This window comes from Bactrocera neohumeralis, chromosome 6 (genome assembly GCF_024586455.1).
Source record: "Bactrocera neohumeralis isolate Rockhampton chromosome 6, APGP_CSIRO_Bneo_wtdbg2-racon-allhic-juicebox.fasta_v2, whole genome shotgun sequence".
Taxonomy (NCBI): Eukaryota; Metazoa; Arthropoda; class Insecta; order Diptera; family Tephritidae; genus Bactrocera; species Bactrocera neohumeralis.
The window spans coordinates 28,974,931-28,999,341 of NC_065923.1; the positions used below are offsets into that span (position 1 = coordinate 28,974,931).

At 36.2% G+C, this 24,411-nt stretch overlaps 2 protein-coding genes across 6 annotated transcripts in view; one reads left to right on the forward strand and one right to left on the reverse strand.

The window, feature by feature from the left end:
- The window catches only part of LOC126762926 (dual specificity protein phosphatase 19), a 168,564-nt gene that overhangs the window by 81,970 nt on the left and 62,183 nt on the right, over nucleotides 1-24,411 (reverse strand). The gene's annotated exons all lie outside the window — the stretch shown is intronic.
- LOC126762922 (breast cancer anti-estrogen resistance protein 1) overlaps nucleotides 1-24,411 on the forward strand; it is a 122,961-nt gene that overhangs the window by 38,416 nt on the left and 60,134 nt on the right. Inside the window, exon 1 of one of the 2 annotated variants that reach the window (XM_050479966.1) lies at nucleotides 18,647-19,781. The exons of the other annotated variant lie outside the window; for it this stretch is intronic. Coding sequence (XP_050335923.1) covers nucleotides 19,716-19,781 — 66 coding nt within the window. The 5' untranslated portion in view covers nucleotides 18,647-19,715. Of the gene's footprint in view, nucleotides 1-18,646; nucleotides 19,782-24,411 lie in introns of those variants that run through there. 2 annotated transcript variants of the gene reach the window in all.

The window sequence follows — 24,411 nt, forward strand, 5'->3', positions numbered from 1 at the left end:
GACGGTGCATTAGAATCGAGTAAAACCCATGAATTGTTCTTTCACAATTCCGGCCGTTTTCGACAAATGTTTCAACTCATATGTGACATGATCGGCAGTTCCATGAATGTGGGATCGGATTCCCACGATCAAACAAGGGATAAAAGGACCTGTTTGCGGTATTCTTTTTGAAAAATAAATCAGTTTTATCGAGACGAGTCGAGCGAGAATGCCTGTCATAGCCAAAATATCGACCAAAATCATTCGAACGGACTCGCGAGAGATATCGAGCTCTCTTATAATCTCTCTAACCCTTGCCTTTCAAGCAACATATCCTTCACTTTTTTAATATTTTCATCGGTTGAAGAGAACGCAGCTCGTCTAGAACGAGGCATGTCTTCAACGATTTCTCGGTCATCTTTGAAGGCTTTGTATCACTCGTGGTATTGTGTTTTTCATTAAACTAAACCATCGTAAGCCTTTTCCAACATTCGCAAGGATTTCGCACACGAAATTTGGTTAGAAATACAAAACTTGAGACAAATTCTTTGTTCAATATATTTAACCATTGTAAAAATCGCAACGCACGACTGAAGTGTACCGGTTTAAGCAGCTGCTGTAAATAAACTGGTGGATAGATTGCGCTCATATTTGGCATAGTAATTAAGGACAGTCCTACCAACATAGCAAAATACGTTTTTTTGAAATATCATTTACCCGGGGAATTTAATTACAATTTCCAGGTGCTTGTTTTTCACGATGTCACGATTTATTGATGTTGTTTCTAATTTATTAACAAACAATTTCCCTGCGTACCTCAAATATGTTAAAAATGATCGTTCTGAGCGTCTGTTGTTCCAAGACTTGAACTGAAACTTGCTAATTAAATCATGAACAAAGTATGTATATGCTCTAAGCCCTTACAGACTGCTCTATCTCTGAAGTTCTGTCTACTCCAGATCAGATTAGTAAGGCAAATAATCATGATGATGAATTCCGTTTTTATTTGTCTATTCTAAAAATCATACTGTCAACTAGGCTAAATACGAATCAGTAAACATAATGATGAAGCATCTAATAATCATAGGATTGTCGGGTCTGCGTAACCAGAGCGGACCCAAATGTACAACTATCCAAATTCCGTTAACTCCGCAGCGCTCCTCAAAATGTCTTGAGGGAATATTTCTTGCCGCTATAACAATAACAGCAACATCAATCGGATCCCTTTAAAATTATTGAAATCTTGCGGATAAGCTAGATGACCAACTATCCACTTAGCCTCCTATCGGTACCTGCTGACGGTATAACGACATCGGACAAATATAAAATAACCAAGTAAAAAGACATTGATGTAGACATTCTTAAGCTTCCCGAAGTAAGTGAACTCAAGAGATATACTACTTTCAAATGGCAGGATCATAGGCTTTCGAGATTTTTTAAGTGGACTCTATTTTTTAGTTGAAATTACATTAAAGAGGAGAGTTTATGTAGCTTCATTAGGTATTCTTCCACAAGAAAAATAATATAATTTATCTTCTATGTAAGCAGATCCATCAGACCCTAGTAGGCTATATATTACCTAATTATGGGCTCATAGATGTCAGAATGTTTAGATTAGATGAGATGACAACGGTTGTGGAATATTTAAGATTAAGATTATCACACTTGAATTTCAAGTATTTGAATATTTAAGTTTTGGACAAAGGTGTTCTTTCATTATATTCAGATTTCAATGAGTCAAATTCAATGACAAGATTGTATAAAATCAAGGTTATATTTAATTAAGATTGGTCCATTTAATCTGCATGCAAAGCGGTTCGATAAATAGCTTTTCCTAGATGGGTACAATATTTTTTATGACGTCTGACGTTTGATCTCCATATGTCAGTTGGTGTCTGTTTGACAGTTTTTTATTAACGACTTCGATAATATGTCTGGCGATTTACTCGTGGTGCGTTTTCCGAAGAATCATTCAGTTCCAAAAACGGGAGAAGCAGACACGATGACTCTAGGCCAAAACTTCAGCGCAATCAAGTCTTTGGTACGAGTCTAGTATCAGCACCCATCATCTCCAAAATATCAACCTAAATGCTTGAGTCGATCAATAAGAGATTTTCAGATCCTCCGCTAATATGTTTATAATATATTTTTCTGTTCACTGTTTCCTGTAAGTCCTCTAGCGTACGTTGGGTATAACAATAGGATTTGCCATAAAACACAATGTAATTGTGGCGCTCACACTTTAACCGCTCGCATCAGCCATCATCTCAGCGCCACTGAAAACTCAAAGCCAAGACGCCATGGCGCACAGACAATGTGTGAACTGGCTGGCAATATGGAATGCATATCGTCGGGAATGTAATTGAGATATTTGTATGCTCGCAAGCAAATAAATCGAAATATTCAAAAAGCCGGCAATAAAAGCAACAATGGCGCATACAGAATGGCAACTGCAGCTGCAATGCCACCAGAAACCGCAATACGAGTGCAAACAGCAATCCTGTCGAGCATCATGTGGGCACTCGAACGCATGTGTTGCTGGCAATGTATGAAGTGCTAAAGCGCTCTTAGGAATATGAAAGCAACAAAAGAAGCGCGAAAATTTATGACGTTAGTGGGTGTTGAACTCCACACCGAACTTCGTGCAAGGCGCGCAGCTGCTGCTGCTGCAAGGAAGCTGCCTGCTAGTGACTGAAGTTCGCTGCTAGCGCTCTTTATATCTCAATTGCGCGTTATACAAAAGCGGAGGTGCCAGTGTAAATGTTCCGCTTGAGGGCAGATGAATTTCATGCGCGAAAATTTGGTCGGAATTGAATTTCATACAAGTCCTCAGGCGATTTTCCCTACATACAGGCCAAATTGAATGCGGCAATGGTGTGGTAAGTGCATACAAGTATGTATGTTTTACAACATTAAGTCTATATGCACTTGTGAGTGGGTGCTACGAGCGAAGACCCGATAGGGAAATTGACATTTGCTCTCAAATTCAAGGAATATTGCTTTAAGTTCTCAGTAAACTTAGCTTATGTCATTCTTTGAGACGAATGCATGCTGGTATTGGTCTCTAGCAACTACATAGTTCCTAATCCAATGAAGAAAGGTATAAGACATAAGGATGGGGTTTTGCACATGTAAGAGCGGATCATCCACGTTATTAATCGATTGTTCGAAGATGGATGAGTAGCTTAAATGGTGAGGTGTAATGCTTTGAATTATTGTCGGTGTAAACTTTAGAAAACCCGACCGTTGCATAGTGTTCTTAGACCATGCGGTACTCAATAAAGGAAGGGTGGGCCGATTGCTCAACGGAACTACCCAATTAAGTATTTGTTCTGATAAGTATAAGTCACAGTCATGTATTCGTTAATTTTGAGACGAAAGAACTTGTCAGACGATCTCTTATGTCTGAGCTTCGGGGGCTCTCTGAAAAAGTTCATTAGAACTTTGAAAGTCGGAGACAATTTTAGGAGGTTTTGAGCGTATCATCGAATTAGAAGTATTTTATTAAAAAAAAAAACACATACGAATAAATACGAAAGGACTATTGCCCTGCTTTATAAAAATATCGGATAATAATGGATGACAATAAAATCAGTGTTGAGCAACTATAATGACACAAAGGTTCATCGTTCCCACGACAGCCGGATTTACGTAAGCGGAACGGACCCGAAAGTTGTATCCAGTCAAGGACTGTCAACTCGGCAGAATTCTGCCCCTACAACAACAACAACAACACAAATGTTCATAGAAGACCTTTAACCGATAAGTGGTTAGCCTACGAAAAGAAGACAATTTGGGGAAAAGTTGCGATTTATTTCTCAGTATAGTCTTTTTTTAGATCAATACATTTGACCGAGCGATTTTCCAACTTCTTTACCGGTCTGAAAAATATATTTGTGGAAGTCTACTAAGGAGGTCTCCATGGGACGATAAGATCCATATTCGAAATACATTTCTCTTCGGCTATTGAATTCTTCAAGGTAGTACAAGGACAAATCTTGAGATAACGGTTGGTGGACGTAGCTTAATTCACCCACCTTGTGGATCTCAGAAAACTATGGTCATCACCTTACTGGCCAATAGGACAGTCTTCGACTTCTTTGGAGCAGACTCACCGGAGGAAAATCAACCTCTCCGCTGTTCTTTGGCCTCTGGCTTGTAACAGTCTTCGACTTCTTTTGGAGCAGATTCAGACGAAAATCAATCTCTCTGATCTCTGGCTTGTAAGAGCGTATCCATGTTTTGCCGACGGTCACGAAACGACTCAGCAACTCCTTTAGATAGCTGCGTCAAACAGTGCTCTGAATGTGTCTTCCGCTGTCAATTTCTTTTTTGCAAAAACTCTAACCCTTTCCTAACGACCCCATTTTCCTACACAATTTCAATTTGTGTGCATGTACATATGTATTTGTAAATAAGCAAACAATGAGCACATAAAGCATTTCAAAGCACTAATCATATTTGGCAAACACCCTTCCAACGCAACAACAGCAATCATGGCATATAAATATTGCATTTTTTAAATGTGGAAAACGTGCGCGGAGTCAAAATCGCTTTGCCTTTATTATTTTCACAGTAATATTTCACTGGATGCATGCAGAAAGCATGCGCGTTGTGGAGGATGTATGGCACATTACTTTCCTTCCAGCTGCAAAGAGTTCGCTGAATAATTGTATTTAACGAATGCAAACGATAAGTGATTACAAGAAAAAAGCAACAACAAACTTTTATGATTATATTTGGTTGACTACGGCTTGTTGCTGCTGCCGTTGCAAGCTGAGACGCATTTAATATGCCACTAACGAGAGCAAATGCCTTCTGCGAGTGTGGTCCATTACTGCTTCTTAAGCGAGCAAACAAGAAACTCAGTGATAACTCAAGTGGTAATAGCTAACTATTCAATTTACGACTGTGACAATCACCCCAAACAATGGCAACTATGCGCACTATCCACCCAAGCCGCTGCCCTTGTGATTTTTCTATACTCAGAATGCAGCGCTAGATATGGTATGACCCAGTTGTTGCACCCATTTGAGGCGCTGATAAAATACGAAACGACTTATTCAACACTTCTTCGAGCCTTCTGGTTATTGAATTTAATGCCACACTTATGCCCTGAATCATGTGATACTTTTGGTGGCGCTGCGCAACAGTTGCAGAAATGCAATAGTTTAATTTGGTGTAACACTTCTGAAGATAAAAATGAGAGCATTTGAAAGTGTGGTGGTTGATTGTATGTGCTTAAGGGTGGCCTTAAGTTTATCACCCCCAAAGACACCAGGCGGGTGTGCAGTAGTGAATATATTTTATGTTTAGAGATTAAAGTGACAACAGATGTGGGTAGAACTAACTAAGCCAGTACACTGAGATTTATATTTTTAGGTTATGGACAAACAAATTTGAATTTTTACAATTTATTTGAATTTTCCAAACATTTTTATCAACTGAACCTTGAACAGGGTATACGAAATTTTTTACAACCAGAAGGAAACGTCGGAGACCCCATTAAAAAAAATATATATATATACATATATATATATAATAACACAGTTCTGATCGAGCTCGATTTAGCTATGGTTTTCAGATGAGATGATGATATGACATTTTACACGCGGCCTTTTCATTTGTCGGAACCGCCGATTTCGGAACACTATGGCATATAGCTGTCATACTTTTTCATGAAATTTCGCATGTATTATTGTTCAAGTTAACAGTACAATTCCCGAAGAATGTTTTCAAATCAGACCACTATAACATATGCTGCCATATAAAATGAACGATTAGGATCAAGTCGTTGTATGGAAAACTTTTTTGGATTTTACTAGTTATGTTTTTGGAATTTGGCATATATTATTGTCTAAGGCAAGGGTGTAATCTTCGAGGAAATTATATCGGACCTATAGTGGTCAGTAATTGCAAGATAATTAAATGTGACTGCATAAAATATAAAAGAAGGGGTCTTTGACCGCATAAAATGTAAACGAAGGTTGTTGACTTGGCTAAAGGTATACAAAAAGGTTGACTCCTTAAAATGGAAACAAAGAGGTCATTGACTCCATAAATAAGCAATATTATTGGTTACATAGCAGATGATTGGCCGTCGAATACCCCAGAAGTTTAAGGAGTCTCAAAGAGTATTTGGCTCGGTCAGGGTCAATACCAATAGAAACTGTGCGTGCTGCTATTGATCAATTGCCGACTCATTTAAGGCTTTAACGGGTGATCCAAGAAGAGACCTTTCTTACATAACTCACGCGTGAGTCATGTCAAGCTGTCATGATATTTTTGTCCATATCGTTTGGCATTTCATCATGGAAAGACTTACGCGTACAAAATACACCTTGTGGAAGTACTGAAGCCGCTCGACTTTTTCAAGCGTCATAGCATTGCTTTATGGGCTCTCGAAAAGTTCCAAGAAGATCCGACGTTTTCGAGCCAAATTTTGCTCAGCGATGATGCTTAGTTTTAGCTGAATGGCAAGCAAAATTGACGCATTTGGAACGAAGAGCAATCTAAAGAGATTCCAGAAAAACCACGGTTTGATGTGGTTTGTGGTCCGGTGAAATTATCGAACCATATTTCTTCAAAAATGATGCCGGTGAGAACAAAACCGTCAATGGCGAACGTTATCGCGCCATAATAACCGACTATTCGATGCCTGAAATTGAATCTCGTGATCTCGGCGACATTTGGTTTCAACAAGGCGTCGCCACTTCCTAGACACCGCATCCATCAATGGATTTATTGAAAGAACGCTTCTGTGAGCTGATTAGCCCCCTATATCGTGTGATATTACTTTTGTATGTAAAGTCTAAAGTCTATGTGATTCAGGTCTTGGAGTAAAGTATTACGCGTGTCAATCGCCAGTTAACAGTCGAAATGCTCGCACGAGTCACTGAAAGTTATACTCAATGGAGGAACCATCTGAGCCGCGGCCAACATTTGAAAGTGATAAACCTAAAAAAGTAAATGCCAAAGAATGCTCCTTCGAATGATAATATAGATCCCCCATTAAATTTGAAATTTCTGTGTTTTGTCTTTAAAACAAGTAAGGAAGGGCTAAGTTCAGGTGTCACCGAACATTTTATACTCTCGCAAGATAAAGTGATAATCGAGATTTCATTATCCGTCATTTACATATTTTTTTATTTTGCTGTAAAATTAATTAGATTAGTAGTTCCTGAGATATGGTTTTTGGTCCATAAGTGGGCGACGCCACGCCCATTTTCAATTTTTAAAAAAGCCTGGGTGCAGCTTCCTTCTGCCATTTCTTCCGCAAAATTTAGTGTTTCTGACGTTTTTTGTTAGTCGGTTAACGCACTTTTAGTGATTTTCAACATAACCTTTGTTTGGGAGGTGGGCGTGGTTATTATCCGATTTCTTCCATTTTTGAACTGTATATGGAAATGCCTGAAGAAAACGACTCTGTAGAGTTTGGTTGGCATAGCTATAGTAGTTTCCGAGATACGTACAAAAAACTTAGTAGGGGGCGGGGCCACGCCCACTTTTCCAAAAAAATTACGTCCAAATATGCCCCTCCCTAATGCGATCCCTTGTGCCAAATTTCACTTTAATATCTTTATTTATGGCTTAGTTATGACACTTTATAGGTTTTCGGTTTTCGCCATTTTGTGGGCGTGGCAGTTGGCCGATTTTTCCCATCTTCGAACTTAACCTTCTTATGGAGCCAAGGAATACGTGTACCAAGTTTCATCATGATATCTCAATGTTTACTCAAGTTACAGCTTGCACGGACGGACGGACGGACAGACATCCGGATTTCAACTCTACTCGTCACCCTGATCACTTTGGTATATATAATCCTATATCTGACTCTTTTAGTTTTAGGACTTACAAGCAACCGTTATGTGAACAAAACTTTAATACTCTCCTTAGCAACTTTGTTGCGAGAGTATAAAAAAGTATGGAATCTCGAAATGGAACATTCATTTAATATAAGCATTATAAATAAAATTAATAACAAATATTATCCAATATATAAAATATATTATCCAGTATTCAATATTAATACTTTAAAAAATAAGGGTCTCTCATTTCGGGCGACCGACGATTTCTTAATACCTTTGAACTAGACCATTTCCAAAATTTTTTCTAAGTGGATCTTCTAATGACCTGCATAGAATAGCAATCGATTTGGGAATTCCCGTTTGCTGACATTTTCGACTGACTCACTGACGTTTTGCCTCCCCCAAAACATACCCATACGAGCAGCTGCAAATCAATAAAGCAATTAGCATTGCCGAAGTCAACTGTCACATCCGCCTACAGTCGGCAGTTGACTTGAGGGGCGATGCATTCATACATATATTTGAGCACTGCAACGGGGGAGGTTTTAATATAAATTAATATGTGTATGGAATCATTATGCCGGCGATGTTTATATAATAGACCTATAATGCAACGCAATTAATTCGAGCAAATGTGTTTTATTTTTCTTTGGAACATGGAACACTTTAAGGGCATACGGTTCAGCATTCGCAGTGCATATTAACAACTCAATTAACATGACTCCGATCGAGATCGGAAAGTGTTTACAAGTCTGTTCGCGCGTGCCCATTTCCATAGCGGTGTGTTAATAAGCAACATCTGTGGGTACTCACAGCGAAAAAAGAAGGTGAAGTACATATGAGTACCCCCACACGCACACACTCGGTTCGACTCATATCATCACTCGACTGCTATCATCACTTGTAAACAGATATGTATGGGCGATCGCATTGTAGAGCTTATAAATATGGACTCTAGGCACTAAATATTAACTCCATACAAGTAAAAAATGTTTATGTGTGAACTTTGGAGTTGTTGTTTTGCAAATTCTGTTTACATAAAACAGGTGACTGCCAATGAGTAATTCATTGTTTATGTAAAAAGTTTGCATTTGCTCGCCTTAACCGACCACAAGAAGCTACGGTATGCATCTATAATGTGCATACATATATTTTTGTATAAGAAGGCATATTTTTTTGCTTAAAAAAAAACATAAATTTTATGTGCAAACAATAATTAAAGAATCCCTGCACTTGCTGCACTCTTTAGCCAGCTTAGCTGGAAGATTCTTGATATTGAACCGCAACTTCCGTCAGCGAGTTATACTAAATAATATTGAAAGAGCGTCTTATCCATTTGACGTCATTAATTTTTGCTTTCCTCTTTTTGTTTAATAAGTCACCCGAAAGTTGAGTAACGAGAATAAAAGAAGTAAAATTTCCAAAATGAATGAATTTATTAACTCAGCGTAAAGTTTACTGGAACTGTTTAATATTCAAGGGCAAATTGTGTGGGCAGCACGATGTATGAACACCCATGCCTATCCAGATAAATCAAATACTGAATGAAATTGGTGACTAAAATTCTCAATGAATTCAGTTTTCGAGAAGTTTTTTGCTTGGTGTCCGTTGTATAAAATGTTATATTTAAATGGTATCAGAAATGAGCAATAAATAAGTTGATTGCTATGCAGGGTTGCATATTTTTTTTTGTAAAGTTTGGCTTTTAAGATTTGAAATTGTATAATATATATATTTGAGAAACTATTTTATTTATATTATGTATATTTATTTTGTATTTAAACTTCTATGAGCATCGAAATAATTTCCGAAAAGGGTTGCCACCCATAATAATTTTTTTTAATTCACCAAATTTTCTAGTATAAAGCTTAATAAATATTTTGAAAAAAAAAAATTATGTTGGAGTTGCCACCTGATTCAACTATTATATAAATAATAAAATATGTATTTTGTTTGTAAATTTTATTTTTTAAGAGCTGAAATTCTATAATGTATTAATTAGAGAAACTATTTTATTTATATTATGTTAAAAAGTTTGCATTTCAACTTCTATAAGCATCGAAATAATAAAATAATTTCTAAAAAGAGTTGCCACTCATAATTTTTTTATCAATCAGTAATAAAATATATGTATGTAAATTTTATTTTTGTAAATTTTATACTTTAAGAGTGATTATGATCAGAACTGAGAAACTTTTTTTACATTATGTTGCATTTAAACTTCACGAGCATCGAAATAAATAACTAATTTCTCAAAAAGGTTGCCACCTATAATTTCTATACGAAATTCATGAAATTTTACAGTATAAAAGTAAACATTTTTGAAAAAAAAATATTTCGGAGTTGCCACCTGATGCAAATATTTTATTCGTAATAAAATATAAGGCAAGGAAAATCAAAAAGATATTTTCGTAAAGCTGAGCAATATAAAAACGGTTACAATTAAATAATGTTTTGGGAAAAGGTTGCCACTTTATAAAAACTTTAGTTCATTAAATGTATAAGATAAATGAATTATTACAAATAAATTAAAAAGGAAGACAAAAAGCAATATGTATGTGAGGAAACCCTGCTGTCAAAAGATAACAGCTAAAATATTTACCAGGGTAGCCATCTATTAGAAATTAAAAAAAAGCAAACTTTTTTTGCACCGAAGCTATAATACCTTTCACAAGAAAAAACGATTTCTTACAAGAAGTTTGATAGGTCAGCTTACATCGAAGCTATATGGTATAGAAGCTAGATCTGAATCACTTCTATGGAGGTTACATCGTTGCCTTGACCAATAAACCATACAAAATTTCGTGAAGATATCTTGCCGAATGAAAAAGTTTTTTTATACAAGATGTGGATTTTGATTGATTATTTGTCATGGTATTATTTGTATATGGTATGTCAGCTTTTTGGTTATATGTCTGTATTTCAGCTGTAGTAGTTCAATATGCTTAAATCATTTCAGCTCGTCATTTATATAATGGTTATCGGCCATTCCAAAAAAATGATACCCAGCTCTTGACCGATGCAGCTTCTTGGTATAAAAAGGATGGGTCTAAAATTTTAGATCGATGTCTCAAAACGGCGTGACTTGTTCGCATATATGTATGTACACAGACGCATATGCTTAAATCGATTCAGCTCGTCATTTATATATGTATATATGTATAGTATATCTAAAACTCTGACGTTTCTTTTTAGGTGTTACAAACATGGTTGCAAACTAAATATATACATACATATGTATTGTCTAAAGTATAATAAAGTCTTATTATAAAATTATTATGAGTTATTACAATAATGGTTGGTTGGTTGAAAAGGAAAAGTGTAAGAACAGGCGGGAATTAGGTCCATACGTTCCCAAGTTTAAATCAGTTTAGTTCTGTTCAGGAGCTCAAGTGTAATTTTTGTCCTTATCCTAACTGCGCAATACCATAATGTCTCAGCGCATCCTCCGCGCATGCTCTGCATTTTGTCGAGTCTACTTTTCCAAGTTTTTGAAAGTAGGATTTTAGATGTAGATGCCTTTAGATGTCTCCTACAATGTTGCTCAGTTCTTTTTTATATTAAACTATAGGTAGAAGCTTTTTGGTTTGACCACCATTAACACTGCCCTAAAATACTTTTGCGGCATGTGCTATTGGTAGTGTTCCAAGACCTGAGGTGTTCCTTGAAGGAGCTGAATAGTCTTTGGCACCATAAGACATTCCAGCAGGGGTTTAAGAAAAGATAATGTTCAAAGCTAAGACTGAGGGTTTTCGCCCATCTGGAAAATCAATAGATGTTATAATAAAATATCAAACCATGTAACAATATTAATATTTATTTAAAGAAATAAAAAAAAAGTAACTCAGGTAGAACATGATGTGGGTTCCTGGAAGCTGAATAGCCCCGGTAACTACAAAAAAAAACTCGATATTCTTTATCAACATAATGTATGAAATTTCCAATTCATATGTCCATAATTTCGGTTCGGGAGCTCAGAAATCCAGATTTTTCATTGTGCTACTCATTTCGAAAACATGTAGATACTCAGTCTTAATCTTAGTAGACATTTGCAACTGTTGGTCCAAAATATATTATATATAGAAGAGAACCAATGACGAATATAAACTTCGCTACTGAAATTATATGCTCTGAAATTTCTGGAATAAGTACGAGTATGAATAAGATCTATCACACACCCCCTAAATATTAGACGTCTGTAAAGAGACAAGAGTCAGTTTTTTTCTCTAAACTTTCCTGAAATAAATTAAAATACGACCGAGACAAATTACCACATCTATCGCCAGGAGCTTACTACTGGATTATAAGATATTCACCTACTGATTCAAAGAACCAAGAAGCTAAATACGAGGAGATTTTAGTACTTTAATACTTTGACAGTGGAACTACAATGTAAAGAGGAAGAAGAATAATTTAACATTATGTAAACAAATTGGTTATAGAACCCTTCTTCGCTTTATGAGTTCGGCAAGTGCTTTCAAAAGTAATTGTAATCCAAGCAACTCCTTCTTAAATACAGGAAAAAGTCAAGCAACTGACTAATTGGCGACTAATTCTCTTTTGGATTGAAGAATTAAAATATCAAATTCAGTAGGAATTCTGTCAAAATTGTTAATCTATTAGAGTTGAGGTGACTCCACATAAAAAAAATACTTAATCTACCTTATTGAAACTTCTTCGCTTCAATTCCTCCTTGAATTTGATACCTGCAGAAAATATTTAGTGTCAATGACATCCTTTTTTGACCCTGACCGCAAATGGTAAATCACTTCCCAGAGTCGCATGAATTTTTCGGGTGCGGCAACAAACATTACTGAATAAATAGGTGTGTGTCTGTATGTGTGCAATATTGACCATAGCCAAGCTATTACGGTAAGTAGCAAGTAGCAAACGATTAACGGCAACTTGCGGCAGCCACCGGTTTCTTGTTTGGTCAGTATCGAATTACGTGTATGCAACAAAGGACCTGCTTGCAGGAAGGAGAGCCCACAGACATTGGAAGACCTGTTGTTTATTGTCGCCACGAACAAACTCACACGTTCCGGCAACGCAACCAATCAAGGAAAACGAAACGAACAAAGTCTGGCTAAAAATTTGAGTACTTTCGCGTTTGAGTAGGTCACGTGATAGCCTCAAAGTGCTGTTTCAACGGAAATTTTGTTGTGCTCTCCAGCAAATTTTATTGTTTGTCTTGTGAAAGTGGATAGCGGAGTCAATCAGTTCGTCCGTGTCAAAGTTGGCGATGTCACATAGTCGTAATCACATCTACGGGCACACCGAAAGGCAATGCGCGCAATTGACTCAAGTTGTTTGTGTCTGAAGTGTTGTTTGCTTGTCAGGTTCGCTGGGCAAACAGACCGGCCGGTTGGTTTGTGCCTCCTTGCCGAAGGTGTGTTCTATGCAATAATAAATTATGAGTGTGGGACACTCCCTACCAAACTTTCCAATCATAATATCTCAAGAAAGGAGCGTAAAACAATGGGTTGGCATGTACTCGTACACATGTACTTGTTACTTGCACAATACCAATTGACAGCTGCCTGCTGCCGTTTCGAGTGGGCATATTGAGATGTGCATACGAGAAATGACAGATATATACATACATATGTATGTGTGTGTATAAGTATGAATATATGTAAGTAATTATAGTTTGTGTATGAAATAGAAAGCTGACAGCTTAAGAGAACCGTGGAAGTGTGATATCTTCGTATTTTATATAGAGTTTTTGTAGGCTCTGGTAGACCAGCTTTGATGTACTAAGGTTTAGTAGATATCGAGGGCTCCTCAGCACATACTTAACTCGGTATCTTACAGCGTAACCGTAAAGGTCACAAATTATACAAATCCAACATCATATGTGGCAATTTTAGGAATTTGACGACCTCACCAAGATGGCGAAATAATCTTTTCCGAATTTTACTCTCAAATCTACGATTGTGACTAAACATAACCAAAGATTAACCAATATAGATCTTAGATTGGAGCATCAAGAGGTCATTCCTCAACTAAGAAAGTACTGCCCGCCATTCACAGTGGAGCCAATAATACCTTCACCGACTTCCGCTCAATGAATGGCGTACTTGGAGTCAAACCACGACCCATTGCAGACGAAGAGCTCTAGTTACCGCGAGAAACGAGAGTGACTCTTGCGAAGCTTCGCTTTAGATACTGTAGCAGGTTAAACTCCTACTTATCCAGAATAGGCTCTAACAAATCAAATACATGTATGTATATCCAGCGTGCAATGAGTCCCCGCTAATCCCACATACCCTTATCTCTATGATCTGATTCCGTCGAAACACAACGTTTCCTGGGCTTACGGTGGATGGCATCAATGACAACTAACCAAAATATACCAAATCCTAAAAAACCGTCAGGGCATTCACAAATAAAAAATAGGAAATTTTAACCATTTAGAAATTACACTTGAGATTCCAGAGTCACATGATATAATTTTTAAACTTTTGAATGTAGAGATCTCTTCAAAATTGTAGATGACTAACCACAGCGTCGAATACATTCTCCATTCCTTTGATATCGATTCAACAAACGAACCGATAGACCAAACAGAAGTGAAAACAGTTATTGTTTACAGGAGGGGAATCGAGTAAGTGAAACTGAACTCTTCGCCAACATTTGTCCATTTGATGGACTTTATGTCAAAAGTAAAATGTTCCTAAAATTAAGATTTCGGAAAAATTCAACAGATTTCATATTACTTTAAGAAGAAAGGTCTAAAAGAAACGGATACAAAGAATCCATTGATCGGAAAGGTCTAAAAGAAAAGAATACAAACACATATTCATCGAAAAGACATTTGTCATTGGTTAATTTTTTAACTCTTATTAACCTATTTGGTATTTGAGGGTATCTGACTTGCAAATTGAAGAATTTTCCCTAAGTTAGAACTAGGTTGACAGAGGTAGGAAGAGCACGTATTTTGTAAGAAGGTAGTGTTTGATATACTATATGTATTTTAGAGTAGCCTGAAAATACTCTTGTTGATTTAGACTAGGCTAAGAAGTAGACTACACGTGACTGCCAATGAAAAGCCAAAGTTTGGAAATAATTTTTTTTTTTTGGCGAATGTCGAACAAAGTCTCGACTCAGATGTCACTGTTGATATTAATAACCTACCTATACATAAGTATGTTGTAATATGGCACCAGCTTCAAAAAAGACATAAATCTTAAACTGGAAGAATTGAAACTCCACTTTTTACACAAAGCTAGCAACTGAGCTGGGAAGTTTATTCTAGAGACTCGGAATATTTCTTTACCTATCTCTTACAGACTGGGGAAACTTATTATGTGTATAAACTCTCAAAAGAACCATTTTTTTGTATTCTCGGAAGCTGATAACCTCATAAGACGGAACTGGCGGTTATACACTCTTCTTGCCGACACTGGTAGTAGTAGAGGAAAATATCAGCTTACTCTGCTTTAGTATTCCTATCAATGGTCATCTGTCAAAGGCTCGTCAAAAGGGATCTTACTTATGTCGTGGCAAGCTAATTGCTTTTTCCAACAGGACTCGCAACAAGAAGGCTATATCTTCATGAAGAGCTAGCCGAACGTTAAGTAAAGCTGTATGTAGATCTACAGGCAAACATTAGAGGAATAAAATGCTACTTTGAAGAGAGAGTTTATTTTGATAGAAAATCAATCTATGCTCAACAAAAAGCCACTGTTTTAACCGACTGTCCTCGTTTAGATTGTTGTTTCGCTGCCCTGAGTTGAAAAATACGAGTGATTGACATGCGCTGTCAATTATTACACAATCACAAATGAATGAGTATAAACTCACTTCCGATGTTAAGAAAAAAAACAAGAGAAGGAATCGATTGTAAAACCATAAAGTGCAATTGGAAATATTTTCTTGAAATTATCAGCTAAATTACAGAAATAAAAAGAAACACACACAGAAATTCTTATCTCCACGGATTCCTATCAGCGGTCGCGCTTTATTGATTAGAAATTCGATGAGTTCTGGGAAAGAGGTGTGCCATAAAATTAAAATGTAATGAACTTAGAAGTAACAAAACATACTAACATATGTATATACATACATATACATATATGTACATATGTGGTACAACAATAGGAAATACCTAATTAGATGTGCAATTCATTTTAATGGAGAATACTCGTAAAAATTAAACCAATAAATGTTTGACATGATTCCGTAGATTTGGAGCTTGTGCATCCTCACATCCGCCGGCATTTGGGGCGCGTACTCAGATGAATATCGGAATAACGCGCTCATTAAATATGCAACGACGGTGCTGGGTTGACTTTTGGCAAACGCAAACGCAAGCGCAACAGCAACAGTTTGTTGATATCATTAAAGTTTACATTTTGCCTTCGAAATCCTGATCACGCCACGCAATCGGAGATCTACAACCCACCCCTACATTTTGATTGTTCCAAGTGGTCTTTTTTTATTTATTTATACAAATTCACACACATGCGTATTTCCATATAAAGGTGTGTGTGTGTGCGTGTTCGTAAAAATGCCTTCATGTACAGCGCCTTTGTTTACAATGCAAAACCAGTTTGGCGCATAAAAAGAAATCACAATAAACTTGCCCAGGAGTTGTGCACACGACAAGAGTGCCAAGAGACGACGTCTGTCCTGTGAGTGACGTGACATTCGTCGACGGCTGCGGGTGGCATGGCATGTAGCATACATATGTATGTATGTGTTCGAGTATAGACGGCCGTCACACATCTGCATATCATCGTGGTACCCAGTAGGTAAAGTGATTCGTCGATAATTCTGAAACCTTTCTTCAACCAAGGTTTCCTTCACTTGCACTAATAAGGTTGGGAACACCAGTTCCCACGACAGTCGAGTCTAAGTAACGGAACCAGATATTTATCCGGCTAAGGACTATCAACTCGGCACTATGCCTCGAATTTACTTTATATATGTATGTTTTATGCCACTACAACAACGACAACAACAAGCTTGGAGACACATATCTCAACCTTTAGACGTTAGTTCCTTGACCAGATCGACCTGTCTCTACGTTCACAAATTAGACATCGAGTGCCTTCTGGCGTATCACATGTATTAATCCTTGAACCTTCCTCTCGACCTTCTCATAGGGTTACGAAAACTAGAAGAATGACTAACTTTCAGCCAAAACAACTCCCTCAGTTATGGCGCTTGCAGACTTTTGAGAGATATTTTTTCTGGAAAGCTGATTCAATCCAAAGAAACTCTTTAAGTAACATGACTTAAAGATCTTACTGTTCAATCCGGCGAAAATAAAGAGTTCCATCTTGGAGGTGGAAACCAAAACATTAGAAAGATGGACGAATGAAGATAAAATGGAACCAATCACAGTTACAAACAAGACTGAAGCATCACGGGATCAGGTTATTCTAATTTTTAGACTGAAGTGACTCACAGTATAATATTTTTTTTTATGTCAATCATAGCGGACCTCTGTTTTTTTAAAACCCCCAGCGACGAAGTTTTATTGACCGTCATTTTTCGGAGAATATTTCACTCCACATACGACCGCAATCATTGTCAGAGTAAAGAACCACAACAAAATCCCAAGTCACTAGGGATTTGGGGAAAAGAAAATGAAATGTTGTTGGCAACTTACATGGCAATCAGCCGGCCGGTCATTAAGTACACAGATCCGATATGACTGCCTAGATGTAGATGAATGCATATGCAGAAGCTTCAGACGTGCCAGAACACTGCCCTCCTTACAATAACAGGTTAAGGAACACAATTCACTCTTCTCCAAGCATTTATTTCAGAATGCTTTCATAGAAAATGCGTACTTGGAATCAAATTGTCCACCCACCCATTGCAGACGGAAAGCTCGAGAAACTGGAGTGACCCTTGCGAAACTTGGTTCTGGATTCTGTAGCAGGTTAAGATCCCATTTGTCCAGAATCGATCCGGACATTCCATGGCTCTAACCACCGCTTTGCATGATCTATAAATCCCACTCATCTAACACCTCTCTGTCTCTATGATGCGACCCCGTCAAAGCATCACGTTTCCACGGGCTCCTGTTAGATGACTTTGATAAAATAACTAAATTGCGCCTAGATAACTGCTATAACAACAGGGTACGCCCTTTGAAGTTATGATATTGCTTTGATGCTTAGAGTTACTATAGACCTAAGGTTGTTCCTTTGATTTTCTCATATTTTTTCCCACTCCAAAGGCATGAAAAATACATGTTAAGTATTTGCAGACTTTTGGTGTTTCTAAACTTTTCAAAAAGAATATCGTAGGCGTTTCAAGTGTGAATATTAAGACTCTACACAGGTATATTGGAGGTCGCAATTTGTTATTCTTAGCATCTAAAGATCATCATTACGGAAACTCTCTTTTGAAGCTCCATAGCTCAAGGTTAAATGTCGCTTACAAGGAACTTTATACATATTTTCACCATACTTGTTGGAACAGATCAGAAAATTATAAGACAGATTCCTTTTAATAAATACGAAAGCCAAAAAATTTTAAAATTTTAATGAAAATCGAATTTGTTGTCATTTAAAATCTGTAAACAATTCAACTATAGAAACATTGCATCAGTTTAACAAGAATCTTGATTCGTCACAATGGAATAAGTCACCGACCTAAAGAATTTTAGCCGAATTTATCGGTTAGTATAACCAGTAATTCATTTCAATATCCCCTACACTTAGTCACTTGTAACAGTTTTGGTATCAGCCACTCTCACACACCACCGCCAATGCGGCATATCATTTCAAAAATCCACCACTTCTACGAAAACACGAACGCGATGGCAACACCACACCGGCGCTGTGTGAAACGAGTCGGCTCGTCGCTACGCTTGTTTACCAAATCAGTCGTCTGAGAAACGTTGCCGCAGTAAATACATCGGTGGTGTGTTGCGGTTGCTTTTAACGTAAACCTTTTGCCTGCTCGTTCGCCGTACTGGTTAGCCAGTGTCGCAGCTACACGAGATCTCGTGTTAACTTTTTCGGTACGTTTTGGTTAAGTTTAAACGCATTTGCGCCGTCGTCCGCACGAGTAGCAACGCCAGTTGACGGCGAAGCATCCGAAATTTCGAATTAGCTCAGCGGTTTTTGGCGAAAATTTCATTTTTGCCATTATCTTTTTTGGCATCAATTTGATACCCGTGCATATAGGGGTCTTATAAAGTGTTGCTTCGGTGTTTTCTGTTTTATTATTTGTTTTTTTTTTTTTTTTTGGAACGTCGCAGTCATCGTTATAGTCTTTTGTAGTGAATTGTTACTGCTGCGAATATACGACAGTGTGTATGTGTGCATATATATTTTTTAATAAAACTTCGAGTCGACTTGCCGTTCATGCTAAACTTGATTTTTAAGCTGAGCTTGCAAAAAAAAACAAAAAACGAAAACAAAAACAAAAATATGAAACCATAGTGTTTACGGGCGCGAATTCCACATAGAAAAGAAATATACGAGCGCAAAAACAAGTCTGTCTGTCTGTTTTTGTTAGCGGACTTTACGATTATGAGCTGTGAAATTGTGTAGTGACAAAGGCAAAAAAGTGCGCAAATAATACAAAATAATAACAACAAAATTTTTTAATTAACAAGATTTATGAATTGTTTGAAGTGATTGCGACGCGTTAGTGTTGTTGCTCTAGTGTTTTCGGCGACAAAAAATCTGTGCTAAAGCCATTAACTTTTTCAAATCGAGCTTCATTTATTTATATTGTCCTGGATTAAATATACTTAAATAGCTCGATTTTGTGCGCGTTGCAAATAACTGCGGTTTGGAGAAGTGAAAGAATAAAAATTGTGGCACGAAAACAAAGTGTAAATAATATGACTTCATAACTGGAAGCATACACCTGTGTCACTTTAATGAATTTTGCTTGGTGAAATCAGCAAACTGTGTGGCGTAATTTCAAAAATTGTTTTCGAATTATTGCAACAAAATGTTGGATGCCAGCTACTTGCAGGACTATGATGTCCCACGTCCACAAGCCATAAAAATTCAAAAGGTCTGTACTACATATTATGTAATGACAATTAGTTATAGTCGCACATGATGTCAAAGCTGACTTGAAGTAGTTAGTATTGACGACATATAAAAATGCAAAAAAAAAAAAATAAAAAAATAAAAAAAATAAAAAAAATAAAATTAAAAAAAATAAAAAAAAAATAAAAAAAATAAAAAAAAAAAAAAAAAAAAAAAAAAAAAAAAAAAATTAAATAAAATAAAATAAAAAATAAATTTAAAAAAATGTTAAAAAAAATGTTAAAAAAATTAAATAAAAACGTATTAAAAATAAAATAATTATATAAAAAAATGAAAAAAAAATTCAAAAAACAAATAGCAACATAAAAATGTAAGAATTAAAAAAAATAATAATAATTACCAAAGTACAACTTAATGTCACAGTTAAATGTCAGTTGTGAAATGAGCTAGCAAATAATCATAAAAACTTTACTGCTTGGCATAAACATGTAAATACAAGTATATAATGACAATTTATATACCCTTTACAATATTAGTAATGATCGCTGTAGTTGTTTACTTATCTGTTGTAAAGTCGAAACTGTACCGTTATAGCCAAGAAACCTGCCAATACGAAACGAGAACTCGCGTTTACATAAAAAAGTTGACAAAATTGTTGGAACGTTGAAAAATTTTGAAAGATCCTAGTGGTATTATTCCTAAACTTTCTAATTTTAAGACCTAGAAACTGCCAAGAGGTCTGAATGTAGACGTTCTTAACTTTTTTTTACTATTTTTTTTTTAACCTATAAGATGCTACTTATAGGTATATTTTGAAACCTTTTTAAAGTTTTCAAAACCCCGATGGCAATTTTGCCAAAACCCACAATATTTAAGCTCGAAAAGCCCCAAATTTTCAATCTCGAAAATGTCTCAAAATCTTTACCTCAAGTTTTCTCAGTTTAATTTTGCACATTGTCATCTTTGCAGAAACCTATTAATACTTTAGAAAGAAGCTACATTTGCTCTAAAGATTTATAGCTTAGTCAACACATAGTCAATAAAATATTGTAGCGTAAGGTACGGAGTTGAATTATCAGCAGTTGAATACAATATAGAATTATTCTATATAAATTTTGCCACGCAAATAAGTTGAGAAGAGATCATATCTAACAGTGCTAAAAATTAAACGATCATCTAGTAAAAATATGCAGTTCCTAATTTGTGTTGAAACATAAAGATCTAGCTTCATTTTAACTTTGGCTGGTGGCTGCTGTTCCCAGGAAAAGCATGTTTCATAAGAAAAATAAAAAATTAGACGATAGCACCAAACGTTCTCTTTTGAGATCCCAATGCAGGAGCTGCCTGTTTCTTAAGTTTAGGTAAAGTATTAATTTTTGCTTAAGACCCCACGGTTCCAAGTTCCAAGAGATACTTATCATACGTTCACTTACAATTGTCACATAAACATCAGCCCAATGCCACAGTCATGTGTAGAACATTTTGTAGTGGTTTATGCAACACTGTTATCAGCCTGTTCCCCAAATACCCAATTAGGAATGTACTGTTCTGTCTCTTATCTTAGCGAATAAATAGCCTTTATGACGATAAGCAGTATGTGTATATAAGTATGAAGTAGGTACATACATACATATATTCAATATAAATATGTAAAAAAGAATGTATAAGAATAATAAAGACAAAATTGCGCGAAGTAACATTATAAGCGAAATTAATTGTCAAATGTTCGAAATAGTTATGAACAAATCGTTCCACTCCTTTCAAGTATGACATCACGAACCAATGTAAATGTCTGTCAAATTCACTTCAAAAAGTGACGAGGCGTAATTGTCGTAATCTGTATTTCTATATTTCTTGGGAAAACCAAAAAGACCACCGACTGAGTGAGGAACTTGAAATGATTTTCAAATATTTATATGTTCTTGATATTACTGAAAGACACGTACATGTCTTCAGTACATAATTTTATAGTTCAGAAAGTGTTCATGTGTTTTAAAGATAAGAAAGGACTAGTGAATTTAATAGATAAGAAAGGAATCTATTGGGAGAGGATCTAATTAGGCATTACGTGATGTTTTCTTGATTTGTATTATTAGCTCATGTATTCTTCTTTTAAAATTAGTAAAAATTAAACAAATAAACTTATTAAAAAAAAAATTTATAAAATACCATATATGAAAAACTCTAAAAATTTGGTGCGACAAAACAAAAGCACGAAATAGTATTGATCAAAAATGTTGGTCTAATCGTTTTATTCATAAATAAATACTAAGCAAACTTTATTGTCAGGCCAAACAACTGATTTTACTACAAACTTAACTTGCCCAATAGTTTGAAATAGAAAATATAACGAAAAATCTGCATGAACTAATCAATGTAAAGATCATTGCCGAAATAATATATGAATATACATATACATACATATATAATATTCGGGGACTTGAAAAAAAAATGCTCAGGTATTTAAGGGATTCATTATATCTGACTAAGAGATCTTGGTAGTATCAAGTTAAAGTCTCTGCCGCTGGATAAGTGCGATATAAAGGATAGAGCTGAAGGAAATAGTTCAAGGGGTTATAATGATCGCTCGATTTACGGGACTGATTTCATTTAAATAATATTTTCGATTTTGAATTATTATATTTAATCTTCTTATATGCGTTTATTGGAGTTTCTTATAGTTAAAATTCAGCTGTAAGCTGTAAGAGTTATCCTCCATTTTAAGTTATAACTCGACCAACAAGTTATAACCCAAAATGTGGGAGAACTCTTACAGAATACGGTTTTCTGTGATGTCAAAGTCATAACAAAAAACTTTTCCGAATTTCCACTAAGCAAAAAGTATAAAAAAATCGCCGTCCAACACAGCCATTGAAGGTATAAAAATGATTGCGCAAAACGTTTGTAGCTGCTTAGCAACGAGCGCGCATTATGGCAGTTTTAATTACAGGGTACAACTATTGCTGTAATTCTGTTGTTGTTGTTGTTGTGTTGTTAAGTTGTCTATTTAATTGTTGGCAATTTGCATTCCCGCATTTTCATAAGGGACCCGACCGGCGCGCCGATTGTGTTAGACACAAGACGCTGAGCCGATAACTTATAGTTGTTGTACTACAGTTAATTCTTTGTAGTTGTTGTTGCTGTTGCAATTTTTAGATCAAAACCGCGATTAAGCAATTGACAGCACACATTTGGCATATGACACCAACACAAACAAACACAATGGGGGTAGCATATGCTTGACTGCACCGCCAGCAACAACACTGCCGAACGAACGAAGGATTGACCGACCGCAGCGACGAAGCTTGCAAGCAATGCGCTGCAACGATTGAGCTGTTGTTTGTGAAATATGTTCATATGTATGTATGTGTGTATATACACATGTGTTTTGTGTGTTTATATGTATTTATTTGTGTGCCTTGCACTTCATTGAGCCGCCTTTGGCAGTTGCTGATGCCATTTGCCATGCTGCTGCTGCTGCCGCTGTCATTCATCGTCGTCGCTGCGGTTCTTATCGCGCCTCCATGATCGTCAGTATTTTGCTCCTGCTGCCATATTTTGCTCACTCACGCGTCGACGCGAGTCACGGCGCCAAGAATTGTTGTTTGCTGTTTGTTGCTGGCAGCTTGCCGGATGGGGGAGGTGTGTTGGTGCTGAGCAGGCGGCGCACAATTGCAGGTTGCAAGCTTATTTAGTATCCATAATTGCGACATATTGCCGCTCGCTGGCTAAGTGATCTATAAACATTTATGCGAACGCACACACATACTATATATAATATATATACATACATACATACATATGATCAAAAGTATAGGTCGCAGCTTAGCCGCCGATAATCGGACATGTGAATCGCATTTCGCATCGCGCTGCTCCGCTGGGAAAACGTTCTTTTTTTGTAACTAATTGAAAAACTCGCATAAAAATATGGTTCGCAAAAGACGCGCCATTTCGGGCCGCCATGAAATATGGATTATGCATTTTTATGCAAATCGCTTGGCATTGATTTAGTCGCATTCGTTACGGTTGCATATAAATATGGAAGTAAATATGTGCATAATATGCATTTATATTGAATTATTGAGATCACAGAATATATCTAAAGTTGGATATATACAAATTTATAGATTTATGGATGTGCTTGAAATATAAAATATAGAGAGATATCTGAGACTACTTAGGCGGATGTGATGATATTTATTAGGTCTTCATGCATTATTCTAACTTAATTAATGCAAATGACAATCTTGCCATTTTTTTGAAATTATTTTTATGGAAAAATGGCAATGAAATGTAGTCCTGTACTTATATTTAAAGCTAAAATATGCTAAATCTCTTTTTTCGGAAATTATATTGTGACAAAAAGTACCCGGAAATTGTAACTTAGTTTAATCAAATCAAATCTTTACACGATTTTTTCTTGAGACACTGTTTTCAAAGTCGATGAAAAAAATGTCTCTGAAACGGCTCGCCTCATCGACTTGAAATTTTCACACGAGCTTCTATATACATATTCGTCAGGTAATGATCGAAAGCATTAGATTTCTAATAATAGTTTTTTTGAGCCACTCTAAAGTGAAAATTTTTCATAAAAAAAAACAATTTTTTTAAAGGTGCCATTTTGTTAAAGTTCAAAATTTTGACTAGTCCTT